The sequence below is a fragment of the Neopelma chrysocephalum genome, unplaced genomic scaffold, assembly GCF_003984885.1.
Source record: "Neopelma chrysocephalum unplaced genomic scaffold, ASM398488v2 Primary Assembly neopelma1_23, whole genome shotgun sequence".
Lineage (NCBI taxonomy): Eukaryota > Metazoa > Chordata > Aves > Passeriformes > Pipridae > Neopelma > Neopelma chrysocephalum.
In genome coordinates, this window is record NW_020897691.1 from 1284410 (window position 1) to 1302265 (window position 17856).

Consider the following 17856-nt stretch of genomic DNA (forward strand, 5'->3'; position numbering starts at 1 on the left):
GGGGGAAGTTAATTGTGAAAACTTAAAACCGGTTGATACTGGTTTTCAGGGATAAATTCAGAAGTGTGAGCTTACTTGAATTGGCTGGTTCAAAATCAGTTCAGCTCTTTTCAGGTAGAGAGAAGCAGTTGCGAGTAATCAAGCTGCTGTAGCTTAAACAGATACTCCTGATTGACTGAGTCACGGTAACTGTGTGGGTGTGCATTTCTAGCCCACTTCAACTGCAAAATAAAATATGTTAATTTAAATTGCTTCTACTTAGGCATTTATGCAGTCAGAACCAGTTTAAAAATACTTTGGCTTCAATTAAAAAAAAACCACAACAAAATCCCACCAAAAAACCCCAATGTGGCCTCATAACACTGTTTTCAACTGGTCCACTGTTGCATAAGTGGAATCGATGCTGCCTTGTGTAAACCACTTTGGTCTTTGATCGTCATCGTTATTTGGGAAAGCAGGGTGGGGAAGAGTTCTACTTCAGTTCTACTTAAGGAACATGTGTGACTTTACTGATAAAAAAAAAATACTTCTCACATACACAATGAGTATGTAGGTAATCACGTAGCACATTTGGGATGAAGTATCTCTAAGAATTGGCCCTTTGCCTTCATTTTGATCTTTATATGGGGAATAATTGGGAAGAGCTGTATCCCTTCTCAGTAGCCTTTGAGCTTTGGCCAAAAATGATGTCACCTCGAATTTCTTTCCTATCTTGAAAGATAGTGCTTTCTAAGCACTCTGTGATACAGCTACCATTTTTCTTGTCTTTGAAAAAAAAAAAAGGAAATTTTAGTTATTATGAGAAGGTAAAATTTTATAAACTTTATTTTATTTTCTCTGCATAAGTGATTATTGATTTACTTTGGCTATTGTAAATGGAGAATCTGTGCTACTTTTTCCTAGTCTTAATGTTTCAGTGGGCCAGAGACAAGATTTTATTATTTTTAGGATTTAAATATCTTCAAAATATGAAAATTGGAAGGTTTCAGGGGAATAATGTTAGGGGTTTAAAGAGTTCTGAAGGCATTCTTTAAAAAAATAGGTAGGAAAATATATATGTCTGTTATAAGTGAGATTAAATTATGCATCAAAATGCCTTGGCATTAGACATGACCTTGTGGACAACTCCAGAAATAACTTTTCAATGAAATTTAAGTCTATTTTTTTTTAAATTGTTACAACAGTGGATGACATGAACCCAGAGATGAGCATGTAACTCTAGATATTTGTAATTACAGTGTGGATTTTATTCCAAAATAATAATAGTGGAATTGAATAAATAATGTTCATTCAACCCTGAAAACACTTGTGGGGAGAAAAAGGCATCTCTGTGTAATATGCTGTATGTGCAAATGCATCTATGGAAATTCGAACTCAAATCTAATGTGTATAAGACATATTTCCATCTGTGTTGGATGGGGAAATGTTTAGCTTTCTGGAAAACTGGACCAGTAATTTTCTTTGGGAGGCTTTCATATTACTTTATGAATGGTTTCTGGGTGGTATAGTTGATATTCTGTCATTTCACTTTGAAATTTGGGTTCAGTTGTTGGTTTGGGTCATGAATGAATATGAGTTCCTTGGTCTCATCCTTCCATTTTAACAGATAGTGCTTTCTCAGACACCAGTATAGCATCCTGTAATTTCTGGTTATCTCTGTGTAGGGCCTGGTATAAGCATGGCAGGTCTAAGTTCATAGCCAGGCCTGGGAATTTTCATGCTGGTGTGATATACCCAGTTGCTTAAAAAAATTTGGGATGTTTCCATGAAGACAAAGTAAAGCCCAGGCAAAACCCATGCAGAAATCTCCTATTTTCATTCTCCCTCTTTGCATGACAGGGCAAGTAGCAAACTAGTTGTAATGCCAGGAAGAATGGATGCTACTGTGGTACTTTTTGAAGTATTAGAAATAAAAGACTTTCTAGCATGATGAAGTGCATCGAGTTTGATCTTTTGCACCTTCAAGGAATATAATTAAAGAGAGTTTTATGTTTATTTTGCAGTCATATATGTTGTTATATTATCAAAGCACATATAAGTACTTGTCTGGAGCCAAACCCCGCAGAAGTGGGATTTCTACCCGTACGGAACAAAAATTCAGTCCGTGCTCCAAAATACTGAAATTCCAAATATAAAACAAGGAACAGCAGATGGATGTAAGCAGATGGGGGGAGTATGAGAAAACAATGAGACAGTATTAGCCTGTAGTACAGGCAGTGGTCTCAGCACATCAACAACTAATCCATTGTCAAGGTTAGATTTTTACTCTCTTCTCCCTTTTTTCTTCCTCCCTCCTTTCTTCACTCTTGTTTTTTAAGGCATGGTGAAGGAGAGTTTTAAGGAGAGTTTAAAAGGGAACTGGTATGGCAAACAGAAATTAGAAATGCTTTTGAGAACTGGTACTGAAATTATGAAAGTAAAAGGATGGATGGCGTTTTGATACTGAATAAAGAGTGATAACGAGGATGATGGTAAACTGCAGGGACAGACCATGTTGACAAGGTACCTATATTTGATGTTGATAGAGCTGGGTAAGAAATGAGGAGTACCAAGAAAAGAGTGATATGATCAGAAGTACGATGTCAAAAATGATCTGTTTCGGGGATGACTTTTTTAGGGTAAATCTGCATTTGTTGGGACCAAGGAAGGGATAATAAATTGTTCACGTAAATCTCTATGTGACCAAACTTATTTTTAAGGTGATACTCCCCTTATCTAAGATGTAGTGAGAAAGAACAAAGCCTTTAGGAAAGCTTCAGAAAAGTAGGGTTTCCCATATGGAGTGGGTAAACAAATGGGAGAGTCAAGAGACATCAAGCTAAGGTGGGGGATGTGTGTGTAAGTACACACATGTATTTGTACATATATGTAAAAACCATAGCTTTTCATATGTATATAAGCAAAAGCATGTGTCAGTGTTTTGAAAATGGTGTGTTAGTTCTGCTAGTTGTCTGCTACTTGTCTAACAAAAAAGGTCATCAGAAGTGTGTGGAGTGCAGAGTAGCAGTAATGGAAGAAGGCAGTGTGTTCATTAAATTTTGACATGAGAAAGAAAAAAAATTGGAGCAACAATTGAATAGGCAAAGGTTGGGACAAAGATGTTTATCTTGTGAAGGAAAGACCAAGGTAAGAATAAGATTAAATTGTAATGCAAATAGATAGATATAGATCTGTATATAGACAGCATTCTATATATTTCAAAGTGCATCTATTCTAAACAATACAAGCAGTGCCTTGATACTCTTTTTTTATATCATTTGTTAATCACAAGAAGTTATCCTTTGTGCTAAAACTCAATCTATATTAGAAATAATTTCTCAGATATGCAACCTTCTGTTCATTTTTTAGTGCAATTTTTTATGGATGCTTGTATGTTTAGTATTCTTGTCTAGCCGTATCAACACACTCTGCTGAAGTTGAAACCTTTCATATATAAATAATAAAATGATATTAGTACTTTTTCTATTTCTTTTTTTATGCTGAATGACTGCATTTAGGAAAATGATACTGGTGATTATATGGTTAAAGTTATAGAATTCAAACTTTAAACTTTTTAATAAAATCTGAACAGATGATCTGTGCTTTTTTTTTTTTTTGGAACTGGCAGGTTTCAGGCCCTCTAATTGGCTTCCCAGCTTTGCAGAGTAATTACAGCTTCAAGCAAACTTTGTCATCTGTGGTTCAGAATGGTGTAAAGTAAACAGAACGTTTTGAAATACAGTTTGTAGTTAGAGTTGCTCAGGAGAGTTTTAACTAGCATAACTACTTAATTTAGATAGTAGCAGTTATTTGAAAAGGTAGTCTAACATTTTAGAATTGTTGGGTTGGTTGTAGGTATGGAGATGAAAGTTAACCTCTGGTATGTACCTGACCTTGGTGGTTTTTGTTTGGTGTTTTTTGTTGTTTTTTTTTGTTTTTTTGTTTTTTTTAAAAAAGAGAAATTCAATGCTAGAGAAACATCCATTGTATTTCTTTATACTGTCTTAATTTAATTTTTTTCCATTTTCTGTATACATCCAGAAATGACCAAAGGAGTGTTACACACTTATTGGAACAGAGTTGTCTATTCCTGTTACTGATTGTGTATTTTGCTGCTTTGAACAAGTGTTCTCCCTCAAGGTTTTTCGTTCCCTCTAATTTTAAAGGGGAAAATTCTCATGACTGATGTTTCATCCCAGGAAGAGAGAAATCTTTAGTATTAAAATGTGTAATTCCAAGTCGTAGATGGCTAGCATACAAGAACACAAAGTTGAGTCTGTCTGTTTACTGGCTTACTCATCTTTTTGAATGATAATTTAGACTTCCAACTGTTTTGAGTTGAGATTCAGCCCTTTAATTACATATGTTTATGTATAGTAGCAAACTTGAAGACATTATGGTAGAATGTTCTCTACTCTTGGTAATGACCCAACTATCACTCGAGCATTCGGAGCCAGCTCTCAGTAGCCAGTTTCACTCTTTCTTCTGTGCTTTTGTAGTTTCCAAACTATTCACTCTGTCTAAAACTACTATAGTTTTTCTACTAATTAGTATAAAAATATTTTGATAATTAGCAGTAACTGTGTATTACAGCACTTATTCATCTTAATAGATTTTTTTTTTCCCCTAGTGGTAGGTGAAACACATTCACAAAGAAGTTTTTATTCCTGTTGCAGTCATGGCAGAAATACTGTTTATCCCATACATTTGTATACAGCAGCACGTGAAATGTGAGCCTACTAAATATCAGCAGACTTCAGTTACTTTTACCTACTAGAGAAGGATGGGTAGCACACCACTTTTAGAAATACACTGGTCCTCCACTTCTTTCCAAAACTCTTTTTGCTTCAGAAGTGAAGGATATTAATGTATTCATTTTTGACCTTCCACGAGGAAATCAAATTTTTAGCCACTTGTAACAGGATATTACAAAAGCTAATTATGTTTTGCTAGATTTTATTTTTCAATAATATCCTTCAGTGATAGGGAAATGGCATTTTGCGGGTTATGTGTTTGGAGGGTGTTTTTTGTGTTTTCAGTGCCATTTTCAATTGTTAAGGGGTTTTTTGTATTACCTTTAGTTGATTTAGTTAATCATCTGTAATGCAAATGCGGAGAGTAAATATTCTTTTTGTAGTACCAGGTCTTATTATATACATCCATATGTTTTGTTCTTATTAATAATGTGCATCATCACTTTGAGGACTGACTGAAAAAAAGTAATATAGGTAGTATATTAGATACAAATTTACATAATATATGTAACAATGTAAATATTTTTATACTGTGTATAGTATACTCCCTCTATATAGGTAAAGACCATATTATAGATAGCATTTGGACATAGGCGGATGTAATTCTATTAGTTCTAGTTTTTTCATACTTGAGTTGAAAAACTTAATGCATTTTAAATGTATGCATTTTTTATGTATTTGTGAAGAGAAAATAAATGGTCAAATTAAAAGTCTTCAGTTCCATTACAGGCACTGGAGAGGATGTGCTTTTTGATTGATACAGATTTTTCTGCAGGTTTGTCTGCACCTTTGTGGCTTCGGGTTGTTCTAATGCAGTCACCTCGCTTTTCTCTCTGGCAATTTCTTTTACCTTCCTTCCTCTAAACTAGCTGTTCTAGTTTATTTATACTCTAGCTATCCTCCATGGTTTTTTTTCTCACATAGGTTCCAGTCTTTTTCCTGTTCCATTTCCACTTTTCTCCCTTTATTCCCTAGTCTTTTTTTCGTGACATCTCTCCTGTAAATAACTGGCTGTATGCCATCTATGTACATTGGATTTTGCCTCAATGAGGTAGTTTCTTTTTCGTGTTATCTGAGGGAGAGGATGAGACATTATGAATAGAGGTGAAAGAGCTTTTCATTTAGTGTGTGTAGAGATAGGAGATAGCTGTAGCCTCTGGTTATACTCAATGCATAGATTTTCAGTGATTTTATTCTTTAGTAATTGTAATTTTTTACGCTCCTCCCACTACACTCTTATCCTTCCCACATGTACTGTGGCCAAATGCCTTACATTTTCACAGGAATACTGAAAGGATATCAAAGGTCTTGGTTTGCCAAGTTTTAAGTCTCATCTCCAAAAAGCAGTATTTTCCAGGAGTGTGCAGCTTAGGCAGACACCCAGTAAAGAGAATTTCAGCCTACATGATTGAAGTGTGATAGGATTAAAGATGAGCGGATGGTTTTGTCAGGAGTAAGATGAGGTAATCTTAGAGCAGACAATGCTTTTAGGCTCTTCTGTTATGTTGGGACCCCTGGTGGCCTAGTGGTTAGGATGCGGCACTCTCACTGCTATGACCCAGGTTCGATTCCTGGTCCCCCGGGCAGATGGAGCTCGTTAGCCCTGTGAGGCCATCCATCTATGAGAAGGTCACTCTAAACAAACCTACGTCCTGAGGACCTCACTGCCATTGTCCAAGCTTGCTTGGCCCCGGCAGATGAACCTTAGGATTAAAGGGTGGGCTCAGTTCAGCGCATGCTGTGTCTCACCTAAAAATCCATTGCACAGGCTGGAAAGGTAAAAGACCTTTCCCAAAATCTTCGTTCGCGAAGACTGGCCATTATATCATGTATTATATATATATGGTTCCTTGGAGCTACGACTGAGGAAGTTAAGAACAAATAACCTGTTAACCCTGGATTCACCGTCATTGTGATCACAGTTGGACTTTGACCATATCTCTGAATATGGGGGTTTCTTTGATCTCATGAGTAATATTTGCACCCAGCTACAAGCCGGGTTAAGTAGGCTAAGCAGCTGTGCTTCATGGGGCTTCTGCCCTCCTTGTTTCTCTCCCAGCTTTTGTGTTAAATTCCCTTTTCCTGTTTCCATCCTGTTGTAGCTCTTTCCTCTACATGTTGAGGATGGCTCTCATCCCATCCAAGACTTAGGAGAGTGTATATAAGCAGTGAGGGTGAACTACTGTTTCGCTTTGTTAATGAAATGTTTGTTAAATGGAATGTCATCTCCTTGACAAGTGAACAGTCTGACTTACGTAATAATTTATAGATGTTTGGTGAGTGTCTAAGTTTGTTCATCAAGGAACGTGCATCTGCATAGGGCAATACTTACTCCTCTTTTACTCCTTATACATGTGTCTATTAAGCTTCTGAGGTGTTCTGCAGAAGAAAAATAGTATCAATAGACATACCCACTTCTACTCTTCTTGGCTGTTTCAAATAAAAAAATTACAGTGGATGATAGCTGAGGTTTCAGGATCCTGAATTTGTGAAGAAAAATTATGTCAAGCCAAAATAATTTATTTCTGTGAAGGAAAAGCATGCCTTGTGAAGTGGTACATGTCATGTGACTTGTAAAGCATTGACATTAACTGTAATAAATAAAATGTAATTCACCAAGAATAAGTGCAAGGTTTTATGCTATAGAATAGTCAGCTAAAAGGTGTGGGTCAACAGGTAGGTGGTAGCTATATCAAAAGGAAGTTACAGCAGATTGTAAGTGAACATATCATTATTGATTGATTTGTGAACCAGATGAATCATTTTAGATCAAATGTTTGATCTGGATCAGGTTTGAATGAGTGATAACATTCCAGAAGATGAGATGTGATGCTTAGGTCTATTTGTGGTAGCTGCAGGAAAACAAGTTACACTTTGGTTAGAGTAACCTTAACTTCAGAAAAGTGTTTAAATATATTTGCATGAATAAGAAGTTCTAGTTGGTCAGTGTTTTGCAGTGGTAATGTTTAATGCAGTATGCTGCATCGTAAAACTAATACATAGTGTCATTGAACCATTGCCTGAATTGCCAGCGTTGGGGTCCTGCAACCAAAGAGTAATAGGCGGTTTATGGTATGTCTAGAACTGTGGGACAAGGAAGATCTTGGATCTGAAAGCACAACCTGTGAGGACAGATTGGCTTAACTGACTTAGGCCAGAGAAGACTTAAGAGAGATAAAACAGTGTTCAAATGTCTAAAAGGGATAGCTGCTGAAAAGGTAAAGTAACTTAGTCAATAGGACAAAACCAGATACGCTGAATTTATAGGAACAGTTGCATTAAATCCTAGGAAAAATCTTCCAGCTATAAAAATAATTTCTTTATACTTGGATGGAATAGTTTGCTTACAGGGGTTTTGAAATTACTACTTTTCGTGGATTTTAGAAAGAGTGTAGAGAAATAGTTATGAGAAATAGCATAGGTAGACCTGATTCTGCTCTGGGGCATAAAGAGAACTAGATGATTTCCTGGGGCAGCCTCACTGGGTGTGTGTGTGTGGTTGTTCTACATTTAATAATCAGACTAATTTCAACAACTGAATTTTCTTAGATAGGGTATTTTGCAATAAATCTAATCCTGAAGTGACAGTACTGATAGTAACTTTGACATGGTTACCATTGAAGGGAAAATGTCATATTCTTCCTGCCAGGTGCAGATGGAAAAATATGCCTGTGGCTACTGCTGTTTCCTTGGCATACTACAGCAATCTGGGATCTAATACTCTTCTTACCCTCATAACACAGACTGAGTTCACAAATGGAGATGGCACTCTTTATATGGACAACAATACAAGTTTCATCAATTCCTCTGACTGCTTTCTTCATCTTATGATTATTACCTGCTACCTTTTGTTCAAGCCTGTGGTTATATTGCTGTTCTATATTTCCTTGTATATGCTGAATACATCCTGAATGGTATATGTAAGCTGCATGTATTTCATTTCAGTAATTTTATTTGCTCTTCACCTGTTAACTGGCAATGTATAAAAAAGGCAATGTCATGTATTTCTCTAGAATGTCAGCTAATGAAAACAGAGCGACCAAAGCCAAACACATTTATTATCAGATGTCTTCAGTGGACCACTGTTATAGAGAGGACGTTCCACGTAGACACTCCGGAGGAACGGTGAGGGTTTTATTCTTTTTTTGCTTTTCATGTTCCTTATGCCAAAGCCTCATCAGAGTCTCTGCTGGGCCTGCACAGCAATCAGCACTTGGAACTGTGACATTCTGAGCACATCTGAGCAGTTAGTTAAAGATTTTTAAGTCAGCTTCTGTAAAATATTATCTGAGCTCATAGCTAGTGTAAGAGTTGCCTGCAAGTAGGTGGAATGAGAGTGTTCAAATAAGCCAAGACTATGTCATGATACGTCTCTGAAGTGTTAAATTTTGAACAACCAAAGCCTGGATTGAAGTATTTCCAGCCTTGCTGTCTTACTCTTCCTAGTGTGCTCCGTTCTGGCACAGAAAGCAGTATGCTTATTATAATTTATTTTGTGTTTGCTTATTAGTTTTTCTTGTTTCAAGTAAACATTCACAAACTCTTAAGAATTAACTTTTTTAATGCACAAAAAGTGTAAGTGTACCTTGCTAAATGTTCTATATTCTGTCTCCAATTAGATGATGCACTGCATCTTCCCACTGTGGACATCTGTCCTGTTGAAACTAGTACTATGATTTGGCTGTTATTGTTTTTATCAGTAAATAACCAACAACTTTGCTTTTCTATTGTTTCTCTTTCATTAGTATATTCACTTAAAATTTTTTTTATTCTACCTTGGTACTGTTTCTCCACCCTATCTTTCTTCTGTACCTCCCACTGCATTATTATTCAGTAATAAATATCACCAGACTCTTCCCGTTTCTCTTGCTGGATGAGTAAAAATCAGCAGGTACTGCACTTGTGTGGGGCTATGGTGTGCTCATGGGCTGGCTGGTGTGTCTGTGCTGGTCAGCCAGCATGCAGAATAGTCATGGGCTCAGCTGGCCCTACTTGTCCTTCCCCAGGAACCCTCATCTGGGCCTGCCCCTCAGTGCAGCCACTGGTTTTTAGGATGCTTATAGGAATTTGGTTATCTTTGAGGGCCTTTTTTGAGGGGAATTTGAAAAAAAGTCTTTAAGTTGAGTTTTAAGAGGAGGAAAACAAAGAGTTGAACACATGATATGGTTTAATAAATCTTATTTATTTGCTGTGAAAATGTCTTGCAGGGAGGGGGAATACCAAACAGTCTCTTAAAATAGCAAGTTATTATCAGATAGTATTGCATAAGAGATGACACCCTATGCTCTGAGTTGTATTATACCTGGAAAAAGTGTTTTCAAATTTCCAGTAGTAAAATACTTACCAAATTAGAGACTGCTAATTCTTTAAAGTAACCATACAGTGAGACTTTCTGGTCAGCTTCACCACCTTTAACAAAATGCAGAATTTGGAAGGAAATTAAAGTGATTAATTTATAAAAGGTCTTCTGCTGCGTAACATGAAAATTGAAAATAGAAGCAATGTAGCAGGTGAAAAACATTATAAACCATGTAACATATTTTATGAGTTTCTAATAGAGATGTTGGCTCATTCATGATAGGGAAGAATGGACAGAAGCAATCCAGGCTGTAGCAGACAGACTTCAGAGACAAGAAGAGGAGAGAATGAACTGTAGTCCAACTTCACAGATAGACAATATAGGAGAAGAAGAGATGGATGCTTCAACAACTCATCATAAAAGAAAGGTAATGACATTAAAAAATAGCTGACAGGGCTCATATGTAACTAACTTTTGTAGAATGGTCTAGTTGGGTAAAACAATATATAGGGAATAGTATTTCTACATAAATTTCAGTGTATTACAAGCATAAGGTACGTACTTGTTTTATTTCAATAAAGCTGAACTGCTCTAGTTTTATTTACTTGTTATGCTGTCTGATACAGCACTTCTGAAAAACAAAGTTCAACCATTCAGGCACATGTTAACATTCTGCTTGTTGTTTGACCATTATTTCATCCTTTTGTTTGTTTGCTCTTTTAGAAGTATGGTAATAAAATATCTTCTTTAGACGAGTACATTTTTCCCCTTTCTCATGCAAATAATACCCAGTACAAATTAGGTAATTTGCATGAGAAAGGTTAGCAGAATTTCACTTTTAATGACCTTGTTTTTTACTAACTGGGAAAATAACTCTGCTTTAGTTTTCAATGAAGTAAAAGAAAACAGCATTTTATTTTTTCTGCTGTCTTTCACAGGTTTTGGTTTAAGTAGGAACATGTACATTGCTGGTCATAACATACCTGTGGTTGTATCTCCTGAGTCAACAGGTTAAACACACAGCTTGAGGGCGTGTTTTAAAGATCTGATGCCACTCAAAAATTTGCTTATGTGTTTCCATTTTGTCCTGTGTTTCTGTATGGACTACTCTTAAAGAATGGATCATTCAAATGGATGTCTCTCATTTACTATACAGAGTTGACATGACTCAAGAAATGCATTGCAATTGCATGAAAAATAATAACCAGTTTCTATAGGACTGGCTTAAGTCTTTCTAGCTAAAGTGAAACTTGGAGAAAACTAAGTGGAAGTCTGCTGACAGAGCAGAATAGTCTTATAGCTCACATAATTGAATGCCTTTGAATAATGAACAGTTAAAAGAAATCGTGAATGTGTCTTTACTCATAGAACATATTTTTTTGGTTGCACTATATGAAGCAAGAATCATAGAAAAATCAGGAGCTGCACACTATACCCTTTATGAATACAACAAAGGTGTCAAAGGTAATTTTAGTTCTATCATGTCCTGACTTTTGAGAACTTGAGTTTGCAGTGAAAACAGAGTTCTTTCATGCAGTTTCATTGTATGCAGTTTTCTAACCTTTATCTGCTATAGAAAAAGGTAAAAACCAATTATATACAGCCGTAACAATACTCTGATCATATATTGTCAGGCTGACACTGAACTTTTAGCCTTGTGGCATGGATATTTAATGACTGTGCTTCAGGGTAAAAGTTGATAAGTTGACAGCAAGACAGAGGCAGCATTTAAGACGTGTCAGCCTTGTAAGAGGCAGTGTGATTATGTGGAAGGGATTTGGATTTGCTCTCGTAAAGATCTAAGCACTGTTCCAAGCCTGTGTATTCTTTTAGTGAAATAAAAAACCACTGTATAACAACAAGCATTTTCAAGGTATCAAAATTAACGCTGTCTGATACAAGTAGTTTATCTGGAATGTGCTTTCCTTGTACACAGTGCAGTGCGTTTTCCCATATGACAAAATGGGTTGTGGGAACAGAAGGAGGAGGAGGAGGATCGATTTTGTTTCTGTCTTGCTGCTTGTGCTTTAAGAAATGCTGAAATAATATTCTGGGACAGAATATTTAATGGCTTTGGCAATAAGCCAAAAGCAAACTCAACGAAACAAAGGTGAAATGAAAAATAATGATATTCAACTTCTAATAATAGAGCAATATAATGATATCAATAATAATGATAAAAATAAATACAATAAAAGAATTTTAAAAAATAAAATTAAAAAACTAGAACCAAAACTCCGAATCCCACTGCAGATCCCACTGTCAGAAGACTTTAGTGAAAGGTGCTCAGAAGTTTTTGGAATAAAAAATAGTAGGTGACCATTATGATGTGGAGATGTCACTGCCTCTGTTAATTGAAATTCTGAAAAATATCTTTTTAGAACTGTTTCTGTTTTGTGGAAATGTTTATGAAAGCTGTTGTTTAAGCTTTTATAGGCATTAATATAATCAGAACCATTTCAGTTATAATGACTTAAGTGCATTTTTATTGCCTTTTTTTGGTATTGAATTTCTTTCCTTTCAGGGATTTTTGCACAATGTGTCCTTTCTTGACAAAAGCTTATTTTGTCACCTGATTTTACATCTAAACCCAGTGAATTTTGCTTGTGCATGCACCAGATGGTATACATATGAGTAGATGAGCATAATCAGATTAAGAAACAAGACAGAAAGGACTTGGGCCTGTTCTTCTCTAAAAAGGTAGCGAAAAGAAAACAGTGTTTAGGACAGGGAACTTGATTTGAACAGACATGACAGCTATGTTCCTGGTTAGATTAGCTGGAAGAACCAAAAGCACCTTTTTTTTTTTCTTTTCCATTTTTTTTTAAATGGTGTCAATGTGCCATTTAAGTTTTACAGTAATAACATCACTAAAATTGCAGTGGAATAGCACTGGAAATTCTTAGCAAACTGCTAACTCTGAGTGGTATAATCATTGTGCACATCAGGAATTTAAAAAAAAAAATTAGTTCCTTGGTAGGAATTTTCAACACCTGTATTAGGGTGTATTCTTTTGAACAGATCACCCACAGGAGATGGTCTGTTCAGATGGTGACCAGATACTCCTGTAGGGGAGTAAACAACCTTTACAGAAGGCTGAACATCACACATTTCTTTGGTTACTGTAGTCTCCTGTTAGCTTCATTGCTTTTTTTTTGTTGTTGTTTACAAATTTGATTTGCAGGATGAGGGATGAGTAAAGAACAGATTTTTCAGAGGAAACCTAAAGGTTATATAATGATGAAAAAGATTCAGAACTTGGGGTAGGGTAGGAATGAAAAACTAGGGAAAAACATGAAGGAGAAAGAGTCCAATTTTATGGGAGTCTCCAAACTTGCTTACCAGCATCCCTCAGGTTTAGGAAGTATTTATATTTTTCTACTGGTTTTCAGTACACCCTTAGCTATGGCATCCGTGTTTTTATCTCCCAAGGTCTTGTATTCTTTGGTAGACTTCTTGAGTTACCCTGCACTGCATATCATCTCTAAGCCTTCTGCTAAGCTGCTAAAGAACGAGAGCATCAGAAGACTTTATTCTTAGAACTAACACTATCGCCATAACACGCTGTTAAGCCATGGCTCAAAATCTTGCAAACCTATTACCTTTCTCTTATAAATATACATATATTTTAAACTTATTTTCACTGAGCTTGCATCTAGATTCCTGACTGCTTTGCTGAATGTTATGTAAGCAAATTTTGGATGAATGAGTCTTTGACTGACTTGGTGCCCCTAGCATCAAATCCATGTTAGTGATCAGTTAAGCCAAGATCCTCCTTCTTTGTATGGGCAAAGGGCAGCTTTTCTGAGCTGGTTTTATTCAGACTCTGATGGTCCCTCTCTTAAGTCTAGCCTCTTAGAGAAGATCAGAAGTGTGGGAAAAAGTTACTCCTTTGAAGGTGCTTGTGATCCGATAAATTTGTGACTTTTAGAAGTGATAAGTTGTTACAGTCACTACCTCAGTATTCTTTATCAATAAAGCTGTCAGCCATTCTTTGTCAGGGAACACAGTAGCTTGTGAGTGAAAATATGGAGGATTCTGCCCTGAATTACTCATCTTCTGCCTGAATTGTGTTTTGAAAGTATTTTGGATTTTTTGTGGGTTTTTGTCAATTTTCACTGCTTTTGCTCAAAGGCAGTTCTCTGCTTGATGGTTGTCATAGAACCATCGAATAGACAACCTGACTTTCCAAAGTACTGAACGTGATAGTTGAGAAGTCTTACCTTTAGTTGATTAAGTACAAGTGGGTCACAGATTTACATACTACACCATGAGTCAGCAATTATCACACATTTTACTAGTTTTTGGAAAAGTTGACCATTTAAGGATTTGTTTATGGTAATAAAGTTTAACTTTAACTTGTGTAAAGTGAGTTTGCTTTAGGTAAGAATGATACTGAGTCTTTGAAATCTCTGTTACCCATATTTCTTGCAGAGATAAATGCAATTTTGTTCTTCCTGATGTGAGGTAGTTTTGGCAGCAAAATAAAATCTGTCACTGCAAAATCTCTAAGTATGTTTATGTGTGAGCATCAAGGTTACTTTGCTTAGAAGCTACCAATCAACCATTACACGGGAAAAAGATTTAATTCCTGTTGATGTAGCCAGGAACTTGATATATGGAAAGCATCTTCTGCTTAATAAAACTTTGAAATACCCAGCTATCCAGGTGTTAAATAGTATGTTGAAGACCTTTTGCAGCTTTGAATTTGCAGGTTGAACACTTAAAAGCTAAGGAATTACAGCATTAATGTGGTTCGTGGAACCTCAGTTTTACCTCTTATGGGAGCAGATTGCAAACTGACTCTGAGTGAAAAATTGCATAAATCGTTTTCAGAGTTTGTCTACAGCAAATTCAGATCCACAATAATAGCATCATGCACTTGAGCTTAAAGAAATAAATAATTTTAGAAGGAAATTTTGCCCTTTATTCTTTCTCACAAGCAACTATATTTTGCTGCCACTATTTGTGATTGCACACTAGGGATCTGCCCAATACCTCTACAGTTGGAATATGTGTGAGATATGTAGGCACTGGTAGAAGTATTTCTGGTAGAGATAAGGGAACTACTATTTTCCATTGTGGAAAATACAAGTAGAAGTTTATCTGAAACAACAGTATTCAACAAAGCAGCCTGAGGCCACAAGTAGTGATAGAATGAGACACTAAGAAGATGAAAGATAAGGCATGATCTTTTTCTCATATATAACAGGATTAAGTATATTTAACTTAGCAAAACTGGGACTTGGAGTATAATTACTCTTTACAAATGTTTTGAGGTATATTATTCACAAAGGAAGGAAGGTTCTTGATACTGCAAGACAGTACTTTAACAAGAATAAGTGAGTATTGTTTTTCAGAATTTTTAACTGCTTTTCTCAATGTTCCTGGGTTGCAGCACCACAAAACTTGATGGTTTTGTGGTGCTGCAACCAAGCCAGTAACACAGCACACTGAAAGATGTTCTATAGAAACACACAGTGGAACGCAGTGATTGGCCAAAGAAATCCTGCTGGCGCAAGGCAACCTTGTGCAGTCACTGCATTCTCAGTATTGTGCTGGTTTTTCTCTACTTCTTCATCTTTGCATCTAAGGCATGGACCGTAGAGTTGGTGCTTCTGAACTGGCTGTGAAATGAACTTGTACAACTAAGATGATTATTGACTCAAACTTTGGGCTCATGAAAGTGACTAAACTGCTTTGGGATCTGAGATCATCTGGTCATATTCTTACCATGTGTGACACTCGTGTTGAGTCAGTAAACTTACTAGACTCAAATTGTCTGTTGGTGGAACCAGTTCTTGAATGTACTATGTTTAGCCTGGAAAACTAGAGCAATAATAGAATCACATGAAAGACTAAAATTTGCCATCTCTTCCTTTTCAGAGCCAGATTGATTAATGTAAATACCATTTACGTTACAGTAATGTAAATACTATTTACATTATTTGCATTATTATATAATGTAAATAATGTAACCTGTACAAAAATTTTAAAAAGTCTACCTCTAGTGCAAAGGCTATTGTTGAATCTTACAGGTATAATATTCCAGTGAGGATTGTGTATGCTTCAAAAAGCCATCAGTGCAATGTTTGGTGTTATGCAAAACCTACTGATTTGTTTGTGTTTTTGTGTGTCCCTGATAATACAGGAGCTGATGAACTTTCTTAGATGTGGAACATTCACGAAATGCTGGGATAGGCTGAGACTTCGTTTTGTGTGTGCTTTGTAAAAATAAGTGTGTAAAAATAAGTATGCTGTGCGGTACTTGGCTTTAGAGAAGTATAATAATGCTATTGAACAATTTATCCTGGTGGTTTAATGACAACAGTTAGCTGCCTTCTTTGCCTCAGTCTTCAATAGCAAGACCAATGTTCTCTGGGTACCCAGCCCCCTGAGCTGGAAGAATGAATCCCCCATAATCCAGGGGGAAATGTTCAGTAGCCTGATACATGCTCTAGTGAGTCCAGAGCGAGGCAATGGAGCTGGTGAAGTGTCTAGAGCAAAGTCTTATGAGGGGCGGCTGAGGGAACTGGGATTGTTTAGCCTAGAGAAAAAGAGTCTCAAAGAGGACCTTATTGCTCTCTACAACTACCTGAAAGGAGGTCGTAGCCAGGAGGGATCGATCTCTTCTCCCAAGTAAGAAGTGATAGGATGAGATAAAACGGCCTCAGGTTGCTCAAGGGGAGGTTTAGATTGGGTATTAGGAAAAATTTCTTCACTGAAAGAGTTGTCAAGCATTGAAACAGGCTGCCCTGGAAAGTGGTGGAGTCACCTTCCCTGGAGGTATTTAGAAGACATGGCACTTAAGTACATGGTTTAGTGGTAGTGCTGGGTTAACAGTAGGATTTGATGATCTTAAAGGTCTTTTTCAACCCAAACAAATCTGTGATTATGAACTTAATAGAAGTGGACCTATTTTTGTAAACTGTTCTTATTGTATTGATAACAGCATTTGGTTATATGTTGGAACTGGATAGCATAAGTCTCGCTAATCCTTGTTCTTTGCTCCTTATAGACAATGAATGATTTTGACTATTTAAAACTACTGGGCAAAGGCACGTTTGGCAAAGTTATCCTGGTCCGAGAGAAGGCTAGTGGCAAATACTATGCTATGAAGATTTTGAAAAAAGAAGTCATTATTGCAAAGGTAAGGAAGGTTATAGTTTTAATATTGGGTCATTTTAAAGAATGGAATAATCAATATTTAATACATAAGGTGTATTTGATTTTTGATGGTAACTTAGTTTGATAGAAGTATGCTTGTATTTTCAGAAAACAAGAATACAAAAAAAATGTGTGTACCCATTTTGCATGCCTTTTTCCAGTATTTTATAGTCTAGAGTGTGCTAAAACACTGAGGGAGTTCACTGGGCAAGAAGATAGTGCAATCCAAGTTTAAACAAGAAAAAGTGAATTGTAGGGTACGTTAGATACTTTTTTTCTAAGTCAATTGTAGGTTTATTCAGATAAAATCATTTAATTTAATGGGCCTGTGCTTTGTTCCTGCCATGTTATATAAGATTGCTATGTATGGGACTAACAATTCCGTTTTTTCTGTTTTTGAAATGTAAGGAAAGTCTGAAGTTGATGTCTTAAGAAGTGGTTTAAACTGGCATTGTCCAGTCACTTAACCTTGTTAAGTGTTACTAGCCCGTGTGCTTGCTCATAATATCACTTCAGTTTAAACTTAGATCATCTGCTCTGAGCTTTGTTTCTAGCAATTCTGAAGTTTTGAATCCCACTTGTGCAGAACAAGTTGAAAGCAAGAAACCTTCATGCATTTATCAACATGAGACGCAATTAAAAATAATCCCATTTGTT

General features: G+C 36.3%; 1 protein-coding gene across 2 annotated transcripts in view; it reads left to right on the plus strand.

Annotated features, from left to right (window-relative positions):
- The window catches only part of AKT3 (AKT serine/threonine kinase 3), a 153143-nt gene that overhangs the window by 81467 nt on the left and 53820 nt on the right, over window positions 1–17856 (plus strand). For both annotated transcript variants that reach the window (XM_027683993.1, XM_027683983.1), the window contains exons 4-6: window positions 8747–8858; window positions 10315–10459; window positions 17051–17182. In XM_027683993.1, coding sequence (XP_027539794.1) covers window positions 8747–8858; window positions 10315–10459; window positions 17051–17182 — 389 coding nt within the window. The remainder of the gene's footprint in view (window positions 1–8746; window positions 8859–10314; window positions 10460–17050; window positions 17183–17856) is intronic.